Genomic DNA, 20,232 nt, shown 5'->3' on the forward strand with positions numbered 1-20,232 from the left:
CTTTAAACATGAAAATAGGATCAAACTAATTTATTATTATTAACTTAACCCCCTTCTAATTCTAGATGCACTTGTATGTAATGTGTGTAAAAGTTCAGAAAAGTTCTTTGATTCACAGTCCAATTTCACTTCTCATTCCTCCAAGTTCACTGGTTGCAGGCAATTCTTATACTGTGCACAGAATTTAACATTTATAAAGTTCACCAGGCTTTGGTGCTTGAAAGGAAAATGGTTACCACTCAGGAAGGTTCTTGTCAGTTTTCAGAGAGAGATTTGTGTCTTGCCAAAGAAACTCGCCCCATCAGGGTTTTCCAGATGATAACCTCTTTCTTTCAGGTCACTACAGAGTTTCTTTTCTGTTTCCCTTATTTTAAGTGAAATATTATACAGCCAGCCATCTCATCTTGTATTGGCCACAAGGACTTTGAACAGGCTGAACTAAGAACTCACAACCTGTCTTCAAAATGGGGTTTTTCCACAAGCTTGCCAGCTTGTCATATTCCAGTCCCAGTTGCTGCTACTGAACTGTAGAACTGAATTCTCTCTCTCTCTCTCTCTCCCTCTCTCTCTCTCTCTCTCTCTCTCTCTCTCACAGAGAAAACCACATGACCCCCTTAGAACAGCAAACTGAACTTAGACTGCGGCTCCGGACCTAATATTCCGAGTTCGTTCATCTGTTGCTTTCCAAAACAATAATCCATTACTCCACAGCATGTCCAATTAACACCTACTTGTGAAGTCCTTTTAGGCATTCTCCAAAGCTTTTGCAAAGACACCTGGAGCCTGAACTGTCTGGCTAGAGCAAAGCTCTGGCATTTTAAATGAGATCTATTTTGAAGTGACCTACACTAAAAAAGCCTGCCACAATTTATCTCCTTTAAAACATATCTATATACAATATAAAATATTACATAATTTGCCGAAGTATCAATGGTTCTCAGTGACCAGATATTTCAACCACATGCAGAGTTGGATGTCAATCCCAAGGTACCAACAAGCCTTTCATGCATTTACCAGTACGAGCGCAATGTACAATTCCCATTCTTTAAAGAATATGTTTATTGGTGTTTACATTAGAAATAATTAAACAGTACAGTTATATATTGTGCTATAAGATTCAAGAGAGAAAAAAATAATTATTACAAAAAAAATCCAGAACACAATCATATTAAAGAAATAGAAGTTAACCACACACAAGACTAGTCTAAAAAAAATGAATCAAAACCCCCTACCGCTAAGCAAGGTTAAACATTTTCATGTAGGAATCAATTGACAACAACCTAGAGATGGACAGGACAGCACCAAAGCTTCAGAACAACCTTAATTATTTAGATTATGATAATGGTCCCCTAAATGGGCCCCATGTCCTTTGGAATATATGAATATATGAATCAATTGCAAAATTTTTATTTTTATTTTAAAATCTTACCAGATCATTCTTTAAAAGTGTCTCTCTTCTCTCCAGGAATCAAACATTTGTTCATACTTACCGGGTTTCTGAAACTTCTGGAAAATGGTCTGTCCAGGTAAGTAGAAAAGTATTTACTTAATCCCACTTGTGGCACATTGAGTGTTAACTCCAGGATTAATCTTTGAATGCCATGGTCATTGTTAATCTACCAGCCAAACAGATAGTAAGATGGCAATACTTAGAGAGAAACGTGGGTACCGCAAAGATAATTAGTGGAAAGCGAGAGACGATAACGTGAGATTCTGATACAGAAATGAAGGTGAACACCCAACAAAAGCAGCTTCTTCCACTCCGCTATCAGATTTCTGAATGGACAATGACCTTCAGACACTACCTCACTTCCTCTTCTTTTGCACTAATTTATTTATTTAGAATGTGACGCTGCTGCAAAGCAACAAATTTCATGACATGTTCATGACAAGAAATTCTGAAATATATGATCAAAAAACTCTCTGAGTGCTAACTCCTGAAAGCCACAACTATCACAACATCAGGAAACTAATTTACTTGCAAGGATCCTATGTTGTGGAACTACACTGGGGAAATACTCAAGCTGAAAGGACTCAATGAATCAGGCAGGCATCCCTGGAGAAACTGGTCTCAACCAAAAATATATCCATGGATGGTGCCTGATTCACTGCGTACACAGAAACGCTGGAGGAACTCAGATGGTCTCGCAGCATCCACAGGAGGTAAAGATATAATATCAATGTTTTGGGCCTGAACCCTTCTTCAAGTTTGGAGTAAAAAAAAGCCAAGCATCTGTGTTAAAAGGCTGGGGAAGAATGGGAGAGGGGTATGAAATGATAACAGGTGTTATATGGATATGACAACAGGACAGGGGAGAGGAAAAGTGAGAATTAATTGGTGGAGGTGTATTGTGGAGGGTGATGAATGTCACATGGTCTTAATACACGCAAAATGCCAATCAGGGTCTCGCCCCACCCATCACTGCACACTTGACCAGTGGCCCCTTTAAGTACCTTTGTACTTGGGCTATTGGCCATTGTAATCGATCAGACCTTGGTAAATTATCTGGCGTGGACCCTCCAGCCTTATAGGGGCTCAGTTCTTTCTCTTTGCCATCTTCGAGGGATCATCCTGCTTCACTCTAGGCTGAGTTCTGTGGAACAGTGCTGGAGAATCATTTGCTGAGATGTGCACTGTTACAGGGTTGGAAACATTTTAATCAGTGTCCCTAGTATCATTGAGCCATGTCTGCAATGAGTCAAGGGGTGGCGGGTATCGTATTGTTTTTCCTTGATTGTGTGTACCCAATTCGTTGTGTGTGTGTGTGCATTTTATCCCGTTACGATTTTTCCCACGCTCATCTTCTATAAATTGTGCACGTGTTTTATTCCTGTTACGATTTTCCCACGTGCGTCTTCTGTAAATAAAATTATTTACCGCTAGACTGTGTTCAGAGTCCTTACTTTTGAGGCCCATCGAATATTTTTTTTCAACCACAACAGGAGGAGATATTTTTGGTTCTGTGAAAGGGGACAGAAGAAAAAGGGGAAAGGGATGGAGAGAGAGTACAAGAGGAAAGAAGACCAAGGGAAAGATCGGGGGGGGGGGGGTTCTAATGGAAACCAGAGAACTTTGGGGAAGGGCTCAGGCCTGAGACATTGGTAATATATCTTTACCTCCTATGGATACCATGAGACTGGCTGAGTTTCTCCAGCATTTCTGTGTTTTTACTACGATCAAGAAATCTGCAGACTTTTGTGTTTGACCCACTGAGTATTGTTATGGGCTCAGAGGACCCCAAAACCCAGCAGCAATAGAAATTTACCAAGACAAATGGTTACTTCGACAAAAGTTGCTTTTAATTATCTTTAAACATGAAAACAGGATCACACTTTAACTTATTATTATTAACTTAACCCCCTTCTAATTCTAGGCGCACATGTATATAATGTGTGTGTGTAAGTTCAGAAAAGTTCTTTGATTCACAGTTCAATCTCACTTCTCACTCCTCCAAGATCACTGGTTGCAGGCGATTCCCCGTAGATGTTCTTGATAGTTTTGCACCACCTTTTGCAGGACTTTACACTCATGAGTATTGGTGTCCCTATACCGCCCTATACTGACCATGATGCAGCTGATCAGTACACTTTCCGCTACACATCTGTGGAAATTTTTCAGTGTTTCTGCTGTCACACCAAACCTCCGCAAACTCCTGTGCAAAATAAAGCTGTTGATGTGCTTTCTTTTTTTTTAAACTTTATTTCAGATTTTATAACATGAATAACATATAGGATTATATAAAAAAAAATTAAGAATAAAATAATAAAATTACAATACAGTATCAGTAATCTAAATAAACTATACCCTCCCCAATAATTATTACACATTAATAATCCAACTCAAATTAGTCCAACCTCCCCTTTCCCCCCAAAATAAAGAGTGAAGAATTAATAAAGTTAATAATATATGTGCGAAAAAAACCCACTTACAAAAAAAAACAAAAATATAACCGATTAAAATACTAACAAAAAGAAAAGTAATTAATACTAAGATATCAGACTTAAAAAACATATTTAAATCAAACTTAAATGCATATATTTAACAAACGGAGTTAAGATGAAACATATATTTAACTCAAACAATATAAAAAATTAGTAAAGTTAGTAACATTATCTATCAAAAATTCTTAAACAATAATCAATTCTTAAAAAAAATTGTAGCATGAAAAAAAGGATGAAAAAAAACTTTCTCTATAGAGATAAACCTTCACCAAATATCAACTAGCTTCACATCTATCATCATATTAGTCACATAAACCACCATCTTAAAACAAAATTCAAACCTCATTAAGCATTGTACAATTCAATTTTAGTACTCTTCCACCATTTTTCCCTTTTACTCTTGAATAGATACAGCAATGAGCTCTCTGAACCCTTCTCCATTAACAATGGCGTGAAGCAAGGCTGTGTTCTGGCACCAACCCTCTTTTCAATCTTCTTCAGCATGATGCTGAACCAAGCCATGAAAGACCCCAACAATGAAGACGCTGTTTACATCCGGTACCGCACGGATGGCAGTCTCTTCAATCTGAGGCGCCTGCAAGCTCACACCAAGACACAAGAGAAACTTGTGCGTGAACTACTCTTTGCAGACGATGCCGCTTTAGTTGCCCATTCAGAGCCAGCTCTTCAGCGCTTGACGTCCTGCTTTGCGGAAACTGCCAAAATGTTTGGCCTGGAAGTCAGCCTGAAGAAAACTGAGGTCCTCCATCAGCCAGCTCCCCACCATGATTACCAGCCCCCCCACATCTCCATCGGGCACACAAAACTCAAAACGGTCAACCAGTTTACCTATCTCGGCTGCACCATTTCATCAGATGCAAGGATCGACAATGAGATAGACAACAGACTCGCCAAGGCAAATAGCGCCTTTGGAAGACTACACAAAAGAGTCTGGAAAAACAACCAACTGAAAAACCTCACAAAGATAAGCGTATACAGAGCCGTTGTCATACCCACACTCCTGTTCGGCTCCGAATCATGGGTCCTCTACCGGCACCACCTACGGCTCCTAGAACGCTTCCACCAGCGTTGTCTCCGCTCCATCCTCAACATCCATTGGAGCTCTTACATCCCTAACGTCGAAGTACTCGAGATGGCAGAGGTCGACAGCATCGAGTCCACGCTGCTGAAGATCCAGCTGCGCTGGATGGGTCACGTCTCCAGAATGGAGGACCATCGCCTTCCCAAGATCGTGTTATATGGCGAGCTCTCCACTGGCCACCGTGACAGAGGTGCACCAAAGAAAAGGTACAAGGACTGCCTAAAGAAATCTCTTGGTGCCTGCCACATTGACCACCTCCAGTGGGCTGATATCGCCTCAAACCGTGCATCTTGGCGCCTCACAGTTTGGCGGGCAGCAACCTCCTTTGAAGAAGACCGCAGAGCCTACCTCACTGACAAAAGGCAAAGGAGGAAAAACCCAACACCCAACCCCAACCCACCAATTTTCCCCTGCAACCGCTGCAATCGTGTCTGCCTGTCCCGCATCGGACTTGTCAGCCACAAACGAGCCTGCAGCTGACGTGGACTTTTTACCCCCTCCATAAATCTTCGTCCGCGAAGCCAAGCCAAAGAAAAGAGTTATCCAATAAAAGCTCCAATACCACATTTAAATGTCCCCAATCATTACGTTAAAATTCAGATATCCAAATAATAAAAACACATCTACAACAAAATCTATATCTTCAACAAATGGAGCATAAACCACAAACAAAATTCAAGCCTCATTAAGAATTGTACAATTCAATTTATAACTTTCACCATTATTCCCTTCGTTCTATAACTAAAATAGAAAAATAATATACACCAGAATTACCACTCCTTTCACCTTAAAGTTAAAGAAAAAATATTAAAAAAAACTTATACATCCCATTCACATTTAAATTTCAAATATTCCTTATCTACTGAATAAACTTTTCAAAAAAACCACATCAATTTTTAGTTTTTTTAAAACAATATAAACAAAAAAAAACCCCTTCACTCTTTAATCTAATAATACAAAAAAAAAGGCAAAAAAAAAAAAACGGGTAGGAGGTTAAAAATACCCCCTCCCGTCTAAACCGTGCAATGCGGTAACTCCCAAAAAAAAATGGGTGTGAGATAACTCACACGTAACAGATGACTTTCAGGAAATAGTGCCTATCCAGTTCTCTCCCCCAACTCTCACTTCATCTTAAACTAACATCATCATTATTTAATATCCCTTTTTTAAAAAAAACATTAGAAAAAAAAGGACAACTCTTCTTTTAATCAGCTCCAACTGCCGAGTCACCATTACAACCATTCCTTCTTGGTGCACGGCTCTTTTCTTCCATCTCTTGTCTCCTTAGAGATCGCGGCGGACTACGTCTCTGTTGAAACCGAGTAATTTGCAGCTCTTGAGCAAATGCTATAGCTTCCTTTGGAGAATCAAAGAACTTTGGTTGGCAACCATCTTGAAAAACCTTCAAAACAGCTGGATATCTAAAGGTTGCCTTGTAACCTTTCTTCCACAACAACTCTTTAGCAGGATTGAATTCCCGTCGTTGGAACATAACTTCTTGACTCAAATCCGCATAGAAGAAAACTCGATTATTTTGAATCATCAAGGGTGATTTTCTCTGTTGTGCATTTCTAATAGCCACTCGTAAAATTATTTCTCTGTCGTAATAATTCAAGCAATGAACCAAAACAGGTCTTGGACTTTGACCTGAAATAGATCTTCTACGCAAGGCTCTGTGAGCACGTTCCAGTATTATACCTTCCGGGAAATGTTCTTGACCCAGCACCTGCGGAATCCATTCAGTAAAAAATTTTCTTGGGTCTGCTCCCTCCATACCTTCCGGCAAACCAATAATCTTTATATTGTTCCGTCTGGATTGGTTTTCCAAATAATCAATCTTTTTCACCAAATTTTTATTTTGAGTTTGTAAGTCTTCGACCATTTTGGTCACATCAAAAACTTGATCCCGTATTTTGTCTATATCTTCTTCACACGAATTAAATTTATCTCTCACTTCAAGCTTAAAAGCTCCAAACTCAGCCATCTGTTGAGAATGTATTTTCACCAGAGTATTAAACCTAGTACCAAGTTCAGTCATAATCTTGGATAATCCCTGCATTGTATAAGATAATTTAGATTCAAGATTCATAAAAATCTTTTCAATTGGAAGAGATTTTGGCTCAACAGATTCCTGCTTCTTCTGCATAACCAAAGGATCTTCTGTTCCTTCCTTCATTCTGCTTGCCTTCCTTGTAGTATGACTGCGTGTGGAAACCCCAGCCACAGCCTCTCCAGCAATGACTGGAGGACGCTGGCCGGGGTTTTCCCCAGTCCATAATGTATTAAGTTCTCCCAGTACATCAAGTTGTATAGGTTCTTCTATCTCAAGAGATGCAGTTTGCAGCGCCACCTCTACAGTTGACAAATACCTTTGAGTAACTCTTTGTTCTAAAGGCTGTTTGGCGCCCTCTTTAGGGGGCTCTACCGATGTAACATAGAGCTCTACATCCGAACACTGTACCTCTCTCCTGGGATCCATTTCACGCTGAGTCCCGGTGTCTTTCCTGTAGGTAGGCTCCAAAACTTGAACTTTTGGAAAATGTAGTTTTTTGATGATCTGTTGTCATTTTTTTTTGCTCTTTTCCACCAATTGTATCATCATAAGTTATATTTATAGCACTGAAATTATCTAAACTTTTAAAGAATTTTAACGGGCATGTTTAGACAGAACAATAAGATAGAGTCAGGAGAGAACTGGAAGGCATGTCTGATTCTTACGCCATCTTGCCACGCCCCCTTGATGTGCTTTCTTCATGATGCCGTTAGTGTGTTGGTCCAGGAAAGATCCTCCAAGATAGTGACTCCCAGGAAATTAAATTTGCTCATCCTCTCCACCTCTGATCACCTCAGTGATCACTGGATTGTACACCTCTGGCTTTCCTTTCCTGAAGTCAGTAATCAGCTCCTTAGATTTGGTGACATTCAAGGCAAAGTTGTTGTTGGTGCACCATTCAGCCAGGTTTTCAATCTCCATCCTGTACGCTGACTCATTCCCTTCCTTTATACAACCCACTACCGTGGTATCGACGGCAAATTTGTAGATGGTCTTACTGTCATACCGAGGTATACAGTCGCAGGTGTAAAGCGAGTAGAGCAGGGGGTAAAGCCTGTGGTGCTCCGGTACTGACGGAGTTTGTGGAGGAGATGTTCTTACCAATCCTCAAATCAAAGTGGAGAGAGATTTATAAAATCAAGAGGGGCATTGCTGTACCTGTGCTGTCTTCCCTCCACATTAACTAACACCTGCTCATTGCGGTGCCTTATGTAGTGTCTTTGACCTGGCATTGTCTTGTATTTACTGCGTCTTGTCTCTAAAACATAGAACATAGAACAGTTCAGGCCCTTCAGCCCACAATGTATTTTTCGACATACAGCAAGGTAACAGGCCCTTCTGGCCCATGACCCCCTGCCTCCTGACTACACCAATTAACCTACAACCTCTGTAGATTTTGGAGGGTTGGATGAAACCAGAGCACCTGGAGGAAATCCACGCAGGCACGGAGAGAATGTACAAACTCCTTACAGACAGTGACAGAGTTGAACCCAGGTCACTGGCGCTGCCACAGCTTAATGAAGGGCTCAAGCCTAAAATGATGGTTTTGCATCTTTATCTTTCCTATATAAAGTGCACTGTTTGACCTGCTGAGTTTCTCCACCATTGTTTCCATGCTGTATTGAATAAGAAGTTCCAGGATTTGGGGCTAGAAGCTAGGCTGTCCTTCCAAGTAGATTATGCCTTTCTCCACCACCTTCTTCAGCAGTCCTTCAGATGAGAGAATGACTTGGCTTCCACCCTTGGTATTGTTGGCTCTGAGACGGTTGACAAGGCTAACATGGGAACCGTGGACTCTTACACAGGGAAAGTGCGCATGCAGTTGCAGAGGGTGTGTTGCCTGTACGACGATATGTTCAGTCCGCTACTTATCAAAATTAAAGTCAAGGCCAGAATTCAGACTTATTCTCAAAGAATATACATGACATTAAATACAACCCTGATATACTTTCTCCTGCCGGCAAGCAGAATTTCCACTTATCGGTAACCGCATACAGAAAAAATATATATACAAAGGCAGAAATGTAAACAAAGAAAAATTGTGAACAGACAGACAGTGTAATTACAGAAAAAGAAATAAATATTCAAAAATATTCAAATAACGTGCAAAGTAAGAGACTTAAATTAATTTCTGATCGAGTCTGTTCAGGAGTCTGATGGTATCACGAGCCCAGAGGACCCCAAAACCCAGTAGCTATAGAAATTCACCAAGACAAATGGTTACTTCAACAAAACTTGCTTTTAATTATCTTTAAACATGAAAACAGAATCACACTTTAACTTATGACTATTAGCTTAACCTAACTTAACTCCCTTCTAATTCTAAGCGGATGTGTATGTAATGTGTGTGCAAGTTCAGAAAAGGTCTTTGGTTCTCAGTCCAATCTCACTTCTCACTTCTCCAAGTTCACTGGTTGCAGGTAATTCTTATACTGTGCACAGAATTTACCATTTATGAATTTCACCAGATTTTGGTGCTTGCAAGGTAAATGGTTACCGCTCAGGAAGATTCTTGTCAGTTTTCAGAAAGAGATTTGTTGCTTGTTGTTGCTGATTCCTTCTGATCATCCACTTCAGTTTCTTGCCGAAGAAACCTGCCCCTTCAGGCTTTTCCAGATGATAACCTCTTTCTTTCAGGACACCACAGAGTTCCTTTTTGTTTCCCTCATGTCAGCTCTTTCCTTTTGTATGGACCACAAGGGCTTTGACCAGGCTGAGCTAAAAACTCACAAAATGGGGTTTTTCCACAAGCTTGCCAGCTTGTTTTGTTCCAGTCCCAGCTACTGAGGCTGACGGTAAAATTGAATTCTCTCTCTTCTCACAGAGAAAACCACAAGACCCTCTTAGAACATCCAACTGCACTCAGACAGACTGCGACTCCGGACCTAATCTTTTGAGTCCGTTCATCTGTTTTTCCAAACCAATAATCCATTACTCCACAGCATGTCCAATTAACACCTACTTCTTCTTTTCTTCTTTGGCTTGGCTTCGGGAATGAAGATTTATGGAGGGGTATGTCCATGTCTGCTGCAGGTCGTTGGTGACTGACAAGTCCGATGCGGGACAGGCAGGCACGGTTGCAGGGGAAAATTGGTTGGTTGGGGTTGGGTGTTGGGTTTTTCCTCCTTTGTCTTTTGTCAGTGAGGTGGGCTCTGCGGTCTTCAGATTTATTCTCAAAGAATATACATGACATTACATACAACCCTGATATACTTTCTCCTGCCGGCAAGCAGAATTTCCACTTATTGGTAACCCACTGGCGGTGGTCAATGGGGCGGGCACCAAGAGATTTCTTTAAGCAGTCCTTGTACCTCTTCTTTGGTGCACCTCTGTCTCGGTGGCCAGTGGAGAGCTTGCCATAGAACACGATCTTGGGGAGGCGATGGTCCTCCATTCTGGAGATGTGACCCACCCAGTGCAGTTGGGTCTTCAGCAGCATGGATTCGATGCTTGTGGACTCTGCCAGCTCGAGTACTTGTGAAGTCCTTATAGGCACTCTTCAACGTTTTTGCAAAGACATTTAGAATCTGGACTGTCCGGCTTGAGCAGAGCTCTGGCATTTTAAATGAGATTGTTTTGAAGTGGTTGTAGGTTACCTACACTAAAAAACCTGCCACAATTTAACATATCTATATACAATATAAAATATTACATAGTCTGTCACAATAGCAACTGTTTCTGAACCTGCTGGTATGATTTCTGTGGCACATGTACCTCTATCCTGATGGCAGCAGTGAGAGCAGAGTATATCCTGGGGGGCTGTAGATCCTTGATGATTGCTGCTGCTCTCCGATTGCATCAATGTAGATTTTCTTGATGGAGGGGAGGATTTTGCCTGTGAGGTCCTGAGCTGTGCCCACCATCTTTTGCAGGGTTTTACCCTCAGGGATATTGGTGTCCCTATTCGAGACCATGATCCAGCCAGTCAGCACACTTTCTACCATACATCTGTAGAAATTTGCCAGGGTTTCCGATGTCATACCAAATCTCGGCAAACTCCTGAGGAAGTGGAAGCGCTGATGTGGTTTCTTCACAATGCTTTCGCATGTTGGGTTCAGAAAGATCCTTATGCAGAGCTTCTTGGTGGTGCTGATTCATGAACATGAGGATCTTGTTACTGAAGGAAGCCTAATAACTTGAATACACCTGAGATTGTCTGATCTCAGAAACTAAGGCCCAGGCCTGGTCAGTACTTGAAGGGGAGACCACCTTGGAACACCAGGTGCTGTAGGTTTCTGTGAGGGGCACTGGACAAAGTGGCAACTCTCTGACTGCCTTACGGTAGACAAAAGTTTAATGTACGTTTCATTCTAAATGTAGTATTTCATGACAGCAATGGAACCTTTATCTTTATTCTGAATGCTCTTTCTCCAGTTTGAGTGGATGTTGGCAAGAGACACATGCATGGATCAAAAGGTTTCCTCAAGGTGGCTTTCAGCATATTCTTCTATATTTTTGTTTGTCTGCTGGTAATCTCTGCCTATTTATATCAGCGGTACCCAGCCTAAGTAAAGCTCTCATGACATGTTCGTGGTCGTGTTCTGATATTCACTTGAAAAAACTCTTGGTCAGATTTGAGAACTCTTTACAACCTTTCAAAGAAAAAAAACTGGATAAACATCAAAAAAAGCTCACAGTGACTGCTTTTATTCAACTCCATTTAGCACGGCGATGCATTACATTTACATGCTTCTTGTCTATTTCTAGAAATAAACATGAATAAATATTACCACAGCCTCATTCGATTGGATTAATACTATGATTGACTGTCTCAATGTAATATTTAATTATTGGTTTGCAGTAATTTGGTGTAAGGGATTAAATAGTTCCGTTGTCATACCCACACTCCTGTTCGGCTCCGAATCATGGGTCCTCTACCGGCATCACCTACGGCTCCTAGAACGCTTCCACCAACGTTGTCTCCGCTCCATCCTCAACATCCATTGGAGTGCTTTCATCCCTAACGTCGAAGTACTCGAGATGGCAGAGGTCGACAGCATCGAGTCCACGCTGCTGAAGATCCAGCTGCGCTGGGTGGGTCACGTCTCCAGAATGGAGGACCATCGCCTTCCCAAGATCGTGTTCTATGGCAAGCTCTCCACTGGCCACCGTGACAGAGGTGCACCAAAGAAAAGGTACAAGGACTGCCTAAAGGAATCTCTTGGTGCCTGCCACATTGACCACCGCCAGTGGGCTGATCTCGCCTCCAACCGTGCATCTTGGCGCCTCACAGTTCGGCGGGCAGCAACCTCCTTTGAAGAAGACCGCAGAGCCCACCTCACTGACAAAAGGCAAAGGAGGAAAAACCCAACACCCAACCCCAACCCACCAATTTTCCCCTGCAACCGCTGCAACCGTGTCTGCCTGTCCCGCATCGGACTTGTCAGCCACAAACGAGCCTGCAGCTGACGTGGACTTTTACCCCCTCCATAAATCTTCGTCCGCGAAGCCAAGCCAAAGAAGACTGCAGATTATATGTAGAAAGAGCCTGGTGCATTGTACTTCATAAAGTCACACTGATTCACATCATAAATCACGAAACATCAGAAATGTGAACTCCCTCAGTCCACAGGCATCGCTTCTGATTGGAAACTAATATAATTACTCATTCATTTCTTGTTCAGATTTGCATTTTTCTTGATTTGTTTTGAAAAAATAAGTCTTTCGATGTTTGAGTAATTATTTTGCATTTTATAGATTGAGGATGCACTGCAGTAATAAATATTGTTTCAATTTGTATCTGCACAGACTCAACTTCTTTTCAGTGCGCATATCTAACATGCAGAAATCAATCCTATTAAAGCTAAAGGGCCTTTAAAATATTAGGCGACGGCTTCGGTTTACACGGCAAAGCAAGATGAAAAAAGTTAATGTTTAATGTTTTATGCATTATTACATCAATGTTTCAATTTCAATGACACCTTGTTAATTTATTTTTATTGCTTTGATCACTGGGAGCTGAGGCCAAATCCTTTGAATAAAAGGATTTGAATAAAATAAGAATTTGAGAGACAGTTTCCCCCCCCAATTTTCTCTTGAGAACACCCATCAAACACAGCAAAACCCAAGACAACTTAAGTAAAAACGTACACCAATCTGACCGCAAATGATGGTCATGGCGGCTGTTGACTGAGGTGATCTAATGCTAAAAGGGACCATGATGTTTCCTGTGAGGTGGAGATTGGAAATTTGCTGCATGGGAATTATTACATTAGAGGAAAATGCTGAAGATCTGATAATTCCTGAAGAAATTTGAGTTTTACATGATAACCCCAGTGAACTCAGAAATTACTTCCAGTTTCCCCCTCAGAAGATTAAAAGAATGCAATAACATTCAAAGTAGAATGTTGAAGAACTTAATGAGACATAAGACCTTCTGACTCCTGTTTCACCATTGCGTCTCAATTATAATATCCAATAATATCTGAGCACTTCTGAGATGTTTTGATACCACTATACTATTTAAAAAAAATAATAATTAAGTTAGAATATATCTTTGCTTTATTCCAAGTTAAAATTCTTATTTGGATTAGAAATGGTCAGATTTATTGCCCTTTTTTCAATGTACCAAGAGATGAATGTGAACAAGAGCTTTGTATAGAAGTTGGCAACGCCATTATAGATGTTTATGGCACGGAACGAAACCACTTACCTCATCCTTGCAAACTGGCGAGCAATGGACTTTATTCATCCCACTTCTGTGCACTCGATCCATATTCCCGGAGGTTATGGATATTCAAGAATTCTTCTGTATACTTTAAACATGTAGAGAGAGTTTCTGTGAAGTGAGTTCAATGCACTCACTCAGAAAGTTATTTGTTTCTCAACTCTGCACTTCCTTCAATAACACAATTCTCTGCTTCTGTTTCCTTCGATCCAGAGGTAACGATTTTGCCACCTAAGCAGCCTTGCTCGATGACAATATTTCTCCAACCTTGTTACTATTCTCTTCAACATGATAATATGGAAGATAAAGTTATGTTGGTGCATGTGCATGGATTTCAAACATGATTATTGATGTGACCTCTTTGCCCTCTCTGCGCATATCCCTCAAACTGGTGCATACCCAAGTTATTGACCTCTACCTTATCCTCGAATCACTGCACCAATGATATAGTGTTTGAACTATTGTACTGACCTTGCTTTTCAGTTGGCAAGGAGCCAAGAGAGTAGCTGCAGTCGCTGTGAAGAGTAATGATTTAAATTTTTTATTTAGACGTGTAGAAGGGACCGAGTGGACGGAGCAAGTGCTTCGTGAGAACTTATAAAAAGAGAGACAGCTGGGGTTGATTTGTGGGAGACAGTAATTGGGTAATTAGTAGAGGGCCAATAAAAGGAGGGTGTGGTAAAGGAGTGGCCCAGGGAGTGGGGTACTGAGGCTTTGGGCGAGTAGAGGCTGAGGAAGAGCTTCCAGTGAGGGAAGGTTTGGTAAGTTTTTTTAAAAAAAGTTTATCTTTAACTATCCTAATTTAAATTGAAGAACAGGTGATGGAGGCAGTTGAGTTCTCTGATTACAGGATGTGGGATTCAGGGACAACACAGATGTTCCTGATAACTGCACCTACAAAGGGTGCATCCAGTTGCAACTCCTGAAAGACCAGGTTAGGGAACTGGAGTCGCAGCTGGATGAACTGCAGATCACAAGGGAAGCAGAGGTGGTGTAAATAGGAGTTATGGGGAAGCAGTCACCCCCAACATTCAGGGAACTGGGTGATTGAGGAAAGGTAGGAAATGGGCAATTGAGGAAAGGTGGGAAAAGGGCAGTGCACAGTACCCCTGTGGCTGTTCCCCTCAACAACAAGAATACTACTTTGGATACTGTTGGGGGGGATGATTTACAGGGGATGTCATGGAGGTTGGCCCTCTGGCACAGGGGGTGGACCCTTGGCTCAGAAGGGAAGGGGGGAGGAAAGAGAAGGGCTCTTGCAGTTGGGGAGCAGATAGGAGTTTGCTGGATGAGATTGGGGCTCCTGGTTGTTATAGTGCCTCCCAGGTTCCAGGGTCAGGGATGTCACTGAGTCCACAGCATTGTGGAGGGGGAGGGCAAGCAGCCAGTTGTGATCCATGTGGGAACCAATTACATAGTTAGAAGTGGGGATGAGTTCCTGAAGCAGGATTATATAGAGTTAAGGAAGAAATTAAAAAGCAGGGCCTCAAGGGTGGCAATCTTGGGATTTCTGCCTGTGCCATGTGCTAGTGAAGGTGGAAACAGGAAGTTGTGGAGAATGAATGCGTGGCTCAAGAGCTGGGGCAGGGGTTTAGATTTCTGGATCATTGGGATCTCTTCTGAGGCAAGTCTGACCTGTACAAAAAGGATGGGCTGCCCTTGAACTAGAGAGGGGCCAATATCCTGGTGGGCAGGTTTTCTAGAGCTGTTGGGGAGGGTTTAAACTAGTTTGGTTGGTGTGGGGGTGGGAATCAGAATGAGAGCATGGAGATTAGGGAGGAAGAACACCTAATTGGAGGAAAAAGAATGTAAAAAAATAATGAAGGAGATAAAGGTAGGTAGTAATAAAAGGAGTGTATGTGGGGGACCGTCTCTCAAGGGCATATACTTTAACGCAAGGAGCATAATAAATAAGGAGGTGAGCTTAAGGCATGGATGGCCACATGGAAATATGATATTGTGGCCATCAGTGAAACTTGGTTGCAGGAAGGGTATGTTTGGCTGTTAAATATTCCAGGATTCTTTTGTTTTAGACAAGATAGAACAGGGGGCGGGGGAGGGGGGTAAAAGGTGGAGGAGTTGCCTGGCTTTATTAGAGAGAACATTGCAGCCATGCTGTGGCAGGATGGTTTGGTGGGTAGAATTGACAAATGGCAAAGGCATGAAAACCTTAATGGGAGTGTACTATAGACCACCAAATGGGCTGAGGGAATGGGGGGAGCAAATTTGTAAGAAGATTGTGTATATGTGTAATAAACATAAGCTGGTAGTTGTGGAAGATTTCAACTTTCTGAGCATTAACTGGGATGCTCATACAGTAAGAGGGCAGATGGGGTAGAGTTTGTTAAGTGTGTTCAGGAAAGTTTTCTTAATCATTACATAGAAGAACTGACTTGAGGGGGGCAATATTGGATCTCATTAAAGAATTAAAGAATGCAGTGGGTCAGGTTTGTGTTGGGGAGCACTTTGAGTCTACTGATCATAATGCTATTAATTAGGCTAGTAGTAATGGAAAAGAATAGATGGGCTAAATGTTGAGATTCTTGATTGGAAGAAAGCAAATTTCAAGGGGTTGAGAAGATTTGGAGGTTGTGGATTTGGATAAGATATTTTCAGAGAAGAATGTAGCAGATAAATGGAGGATATTCTGAGTGCAGAGTTGATCTGTCCCTATGAGGATTAAAGGCAATGGACTGTATTTATCTGTAGGGAGCCTTGGTTTTCAAAAGATATTGGGAACTTGGTTTGGAGGAAGAGGGATGTACACAACAGGTATAAACAGCAAGGAATATGTGAATTGCTTTAGGAATGAGTGTATTTATTAAAAAAAAAGCACTTGAGGAAATTAAAAAGGCTAAAAGCAGATATGAAGCTACTTTGGCAGACAAAGTATATATATAAAAAAATACAAAGGGTTTCTATAGGTACATTAAAAGTGAAAGAATAGTGAGGGATAAAATTGGGCGCCTTGAAGATTGGTTGGGGGGGGTAAGCTCTGAGAAGTCAGAGGAGATGGAACATTTTTAAACTTTTTTTCAGTAGTCACTTAGGAAAAGAATATTGAGCCAGATGAAATGAAGAAATATGGGAGGGAGCTCATGGATAAGAATTAATGAGGAGGTAGTGTTGGCTAAGTTGAAAAAGATCAAGGTGGATAAATCTCCAGGTCCTGACAAAATATTCCCTAGGACCCTGAGGGAGGTTAGTGAACAAATAGTCACTGGCCACGGGGGAAGCTCCTTGCCACTGTTCAAAAAAGAATCCCAAAGTAAATCTAGTAATTAAAGGCCTGTAAATCTGACATCGGTGGTGGGTAAATTAATGAAAAGTGTTCTTAGAGATAGTATATACAACTATTTAGAAAGACAGGGATTGATTCGGGGTAGTCAGCATTTATATGGTAGATCATGTCTAACAAATCTTGTAGAGCTTTTTTTTGAGGAGGTTACTAAAAAGGTTGAGGGGAAGGTGGTAGATGTTGTCTATTTGAACTTTAGCAAGGCTTTTGACAAGGTTTCCCATAAGAGGTTAGTAAGGAAGGTGGAAGCATTAGGTAGTGAAATGGATTCAGCAATGTTTGGATGGGAGATACCAGAGAGTAGTAGTGGAAAATTGTTTGTTGAATTGGAGGCTGGTGATGAGTGGAGTGACTCGGGGATCGGTACCGGGCCCACTGCTGTTTGTCATATATATTAACGATCTAGATGATAGGATGGCAAATTGGATTAGTAAATTTGCAGATGATAAAGGTTGGTGGTGTTGTGGACAGAGAGGAAGATTATCAAAGCTTACAGGGTGATATAGGACAGTTAGAAGAGTGGGCTGAAAGATGCCAGATGGAGTTTAATACTGATAAATGTGAGGTGCTACATTTTGGTAAGACTAATCAAAATAGGTCATACATGTTGAATGTTTGAGGAGTGCAGTGGAACAAAGGGATTTAGGCGTCATAGTACAGATACACGATCCTTTATCCGGAACCCTTGGGGGACAGTGTGTTCCAAATTTTGAATTTTTCCAGATTTCGGAAAGCCAGATTTAAGCCCACCCGAATTGTGCTGCTGTATCCACCCCCACCCCCTTCCAGTAGTGCTGCCAGACTCCCCCTCACCTGCACGGCAGTCATTCGCCCGCCCGACTCGTGCTGCCATCTCTTTCCCCACTTGCCAGATTTTGGAGCTTTCTGGATTTGTGTGTCCTGATAAAGGATTGTGTTCCTGCATATAATTCTCTGAAAGTTGAATCATCTGTAGATAGATAGGGTGGTGAAGAAGGCATTTAGTATGTTGATTTCATAAATCAGAGCATTGAATACAGGAGTTGGGATGTTGTGTTGAAATTGTATAAGGCATTGGTGAGGCCTAATTTGGAATATTGTCTAGTTTTGGTTACTGAATTTCAGGAAGGATATAAACAGAATAGAGAGAGTGCAGAGGAGGTTTACGAGAATGTTGCTGGGGTTTCAGGGTTTGAATTACAGGGAAAGGTTGAGCAGGCTGGGACTTTATTCCCTGGAGCATAGAAGGTTGAGAAGTGATTTGATAGAGGCGTTTAAAAATTATAAGGGGGATGGATAGATCCAATGTGGATATGCTTTTTCTACTGAGAGTGGGGGAGATTCAAACAAGAGGGCATGGATTGAGAGTACAAGGAGAAAAGTTTAGGGGGAAACATGAGGGGGAATTTCTTCATACAGAAGGTGGTGTGAGTGTGAAATTAACTTCTGTCAGTGGTAGAGGAAACAAGATCTATGTTAATATTCAAGGAAAGGTTGGATAGGTATATGGATGGGAGAAGTGAGGAGGGTTATGGGCCAAATTCGGGTCAGTGGGACTAGGTGGGATAAAATGTTTGGCACGGACTAGTAGGGCCAAACTGGCCTGTTTCCATGGTGTAAATGGGTCTATGGATTGTTGGCCAATGTCTTGCCAACAAATATGCCTGAGTATTTCAACAGTATTGGAAATGACCCTTGTGGGTAACTAACCCAAAGATCTGGCAAGCTCTGTGAGCAGATGCCCTCTTTTCTGAGGCTGATGCCTCTCGGGCATATTGTCCAGCAACTAACTTCCACAGATGGCAAACAGTCATGTAGTTTTACAGCATGAAATCAGGCCCTTTGGCCCAATTTATCCCTGCTGACCAAGTTGGCCTCATTTGCGTCATATCTCTCTGAACAACAAATCTAATTATTTTGGAAAGTACGAAGAAAAGTTCTAAATCAGCAATATACACATGTTTAGGGTAGAACCCAAGATACTATAATTAAATCTTACAAATTGTTTAAGAAACTGTTGTATTTTTCTGGAGGCATCATAGAACATATCTACAAAATTAATCTTGTTCAAGCCAGGAAGTTTGCTTTCAGTATTTAGAAGAGCTAAGACGCTATGGACATCCTTGGACCTCACAATCAAATGCTTCACCCTAGTTTAAGGTTTAAAGCTTGAAGTCTGTAAAGTGAAGGGAGGAAAGTTTAGGGGAGCCATCAGGATGTTTTTTTTTTATGTTGAGAGTTGTGGGATCCTGGAATGCCTTACCAGGGTTAGTTGTGGAGGCTGGCATTTACAGACTCTAGGATAGGCACATGGATGAAAGAAAAATAGAGGGTAATGAGGTAAGAAAGCTTTTTTTTTTGGTAGGAATATATATCTATAGGTTGGCACAACATTGAAAGCTGTACTGTTCTATGTTCTGCAGAAGCTGGAGATCTGAAATGAAAGCAGAATGTTTGAAAGGTCAGGTGGTATCAGTGGAAAGAGAAGCAGTGTTACTGTTCCACGCTGAACACCCTTTGCCTGAAGGGTCAACATCTCTAGTGACACATTTCATTAAGCCAAATACATTGGAAAGTTTGATGGCAATTTCCATGTTTTTGTTTCAAGTTCTGCACAAGCAAATATTGTGCATTTGTGGTCAGTTTCATGTAGTTAATTTCTGCTTTTCTTTTAACAACAGAATGGGGTTAATTGTTTTTGAAAACCCAAAGACCTGCTTTGGCACTCTTGAATTGCACAATAAGCTCTTTACAGAGCTGTTTCCTATTGAGTTGCGCTGAGTATGCAGTTCTTGAACGCAGCAAAACCTTGCACAAGTTCTGCATCAACTGAGCAGCTGACAAACATACCCACCTAAATATGGAGAGATTTTACAGGGGAGGGGAATGTATGACCTGGCTGCTGTGTCTTCTCTGTTAAAGCAGTAAGTTGTCTTCAAAAGTATGTCAAGTTACAAAAAGAGAGGCATCAATTTAAACAGAGGCACATTAGAATTTGGTTTTGGCAAAGGTGCTTAATCTCAGTTACCTATCCCAGAGAGTTATGGAGACTTTATCATTTGAAATATTTAAAGTGAAGGTGGATAGAGTTTTGAAAGATCAGTGAATTTAGGGCTGTGTGGAACAGGAAGAGATACATTAAAAAAAATTCAAACTAGCAGATGCTGGAATATTGAACAAATAACACTGGA

At 41.3% G+C, this 20,232-nt stretch overlaps 1 protein-coding gene across 1 annotated transcript in view; it reads left to right on the plus strand.

Annotated features, from left to right (window-relative positions):
- LOC138739605 (SH2 domain-containing protein 1A-like) overlaps positions 1-20,232 on the plus strand; it is a 65,155-nt gene that overhangs the window by 13,194 nt on the left and 31,729 nt on the right. Inside the window, exon 2 of the mRNA XM_069891972.1 lies at positions 1,466-1,526. Within this exon, the coding sequence (XP_069748073.1) occupies positions 1,466-1,526 (61 nt within the window). The remainder of the gene's footprint in view (positions 1-1,465; positions 1,527-20,232) is intronic.

The sequence above is a fragment of the Narcine bancroftii genome, chromosome 7, assembly GCF_036971445.1.
Source record: "Narcine bancroftii isolate sNarBan1 chromosome 7, sNarBan1.hap1, whole genome shotgun sequence".
Lineage (NCBI taxonomy): Eukaryota > Metazoa > Chordata > Chondrichthyes > Torpediniformes > Narcinidae > Narcine > Narcine bancroftii.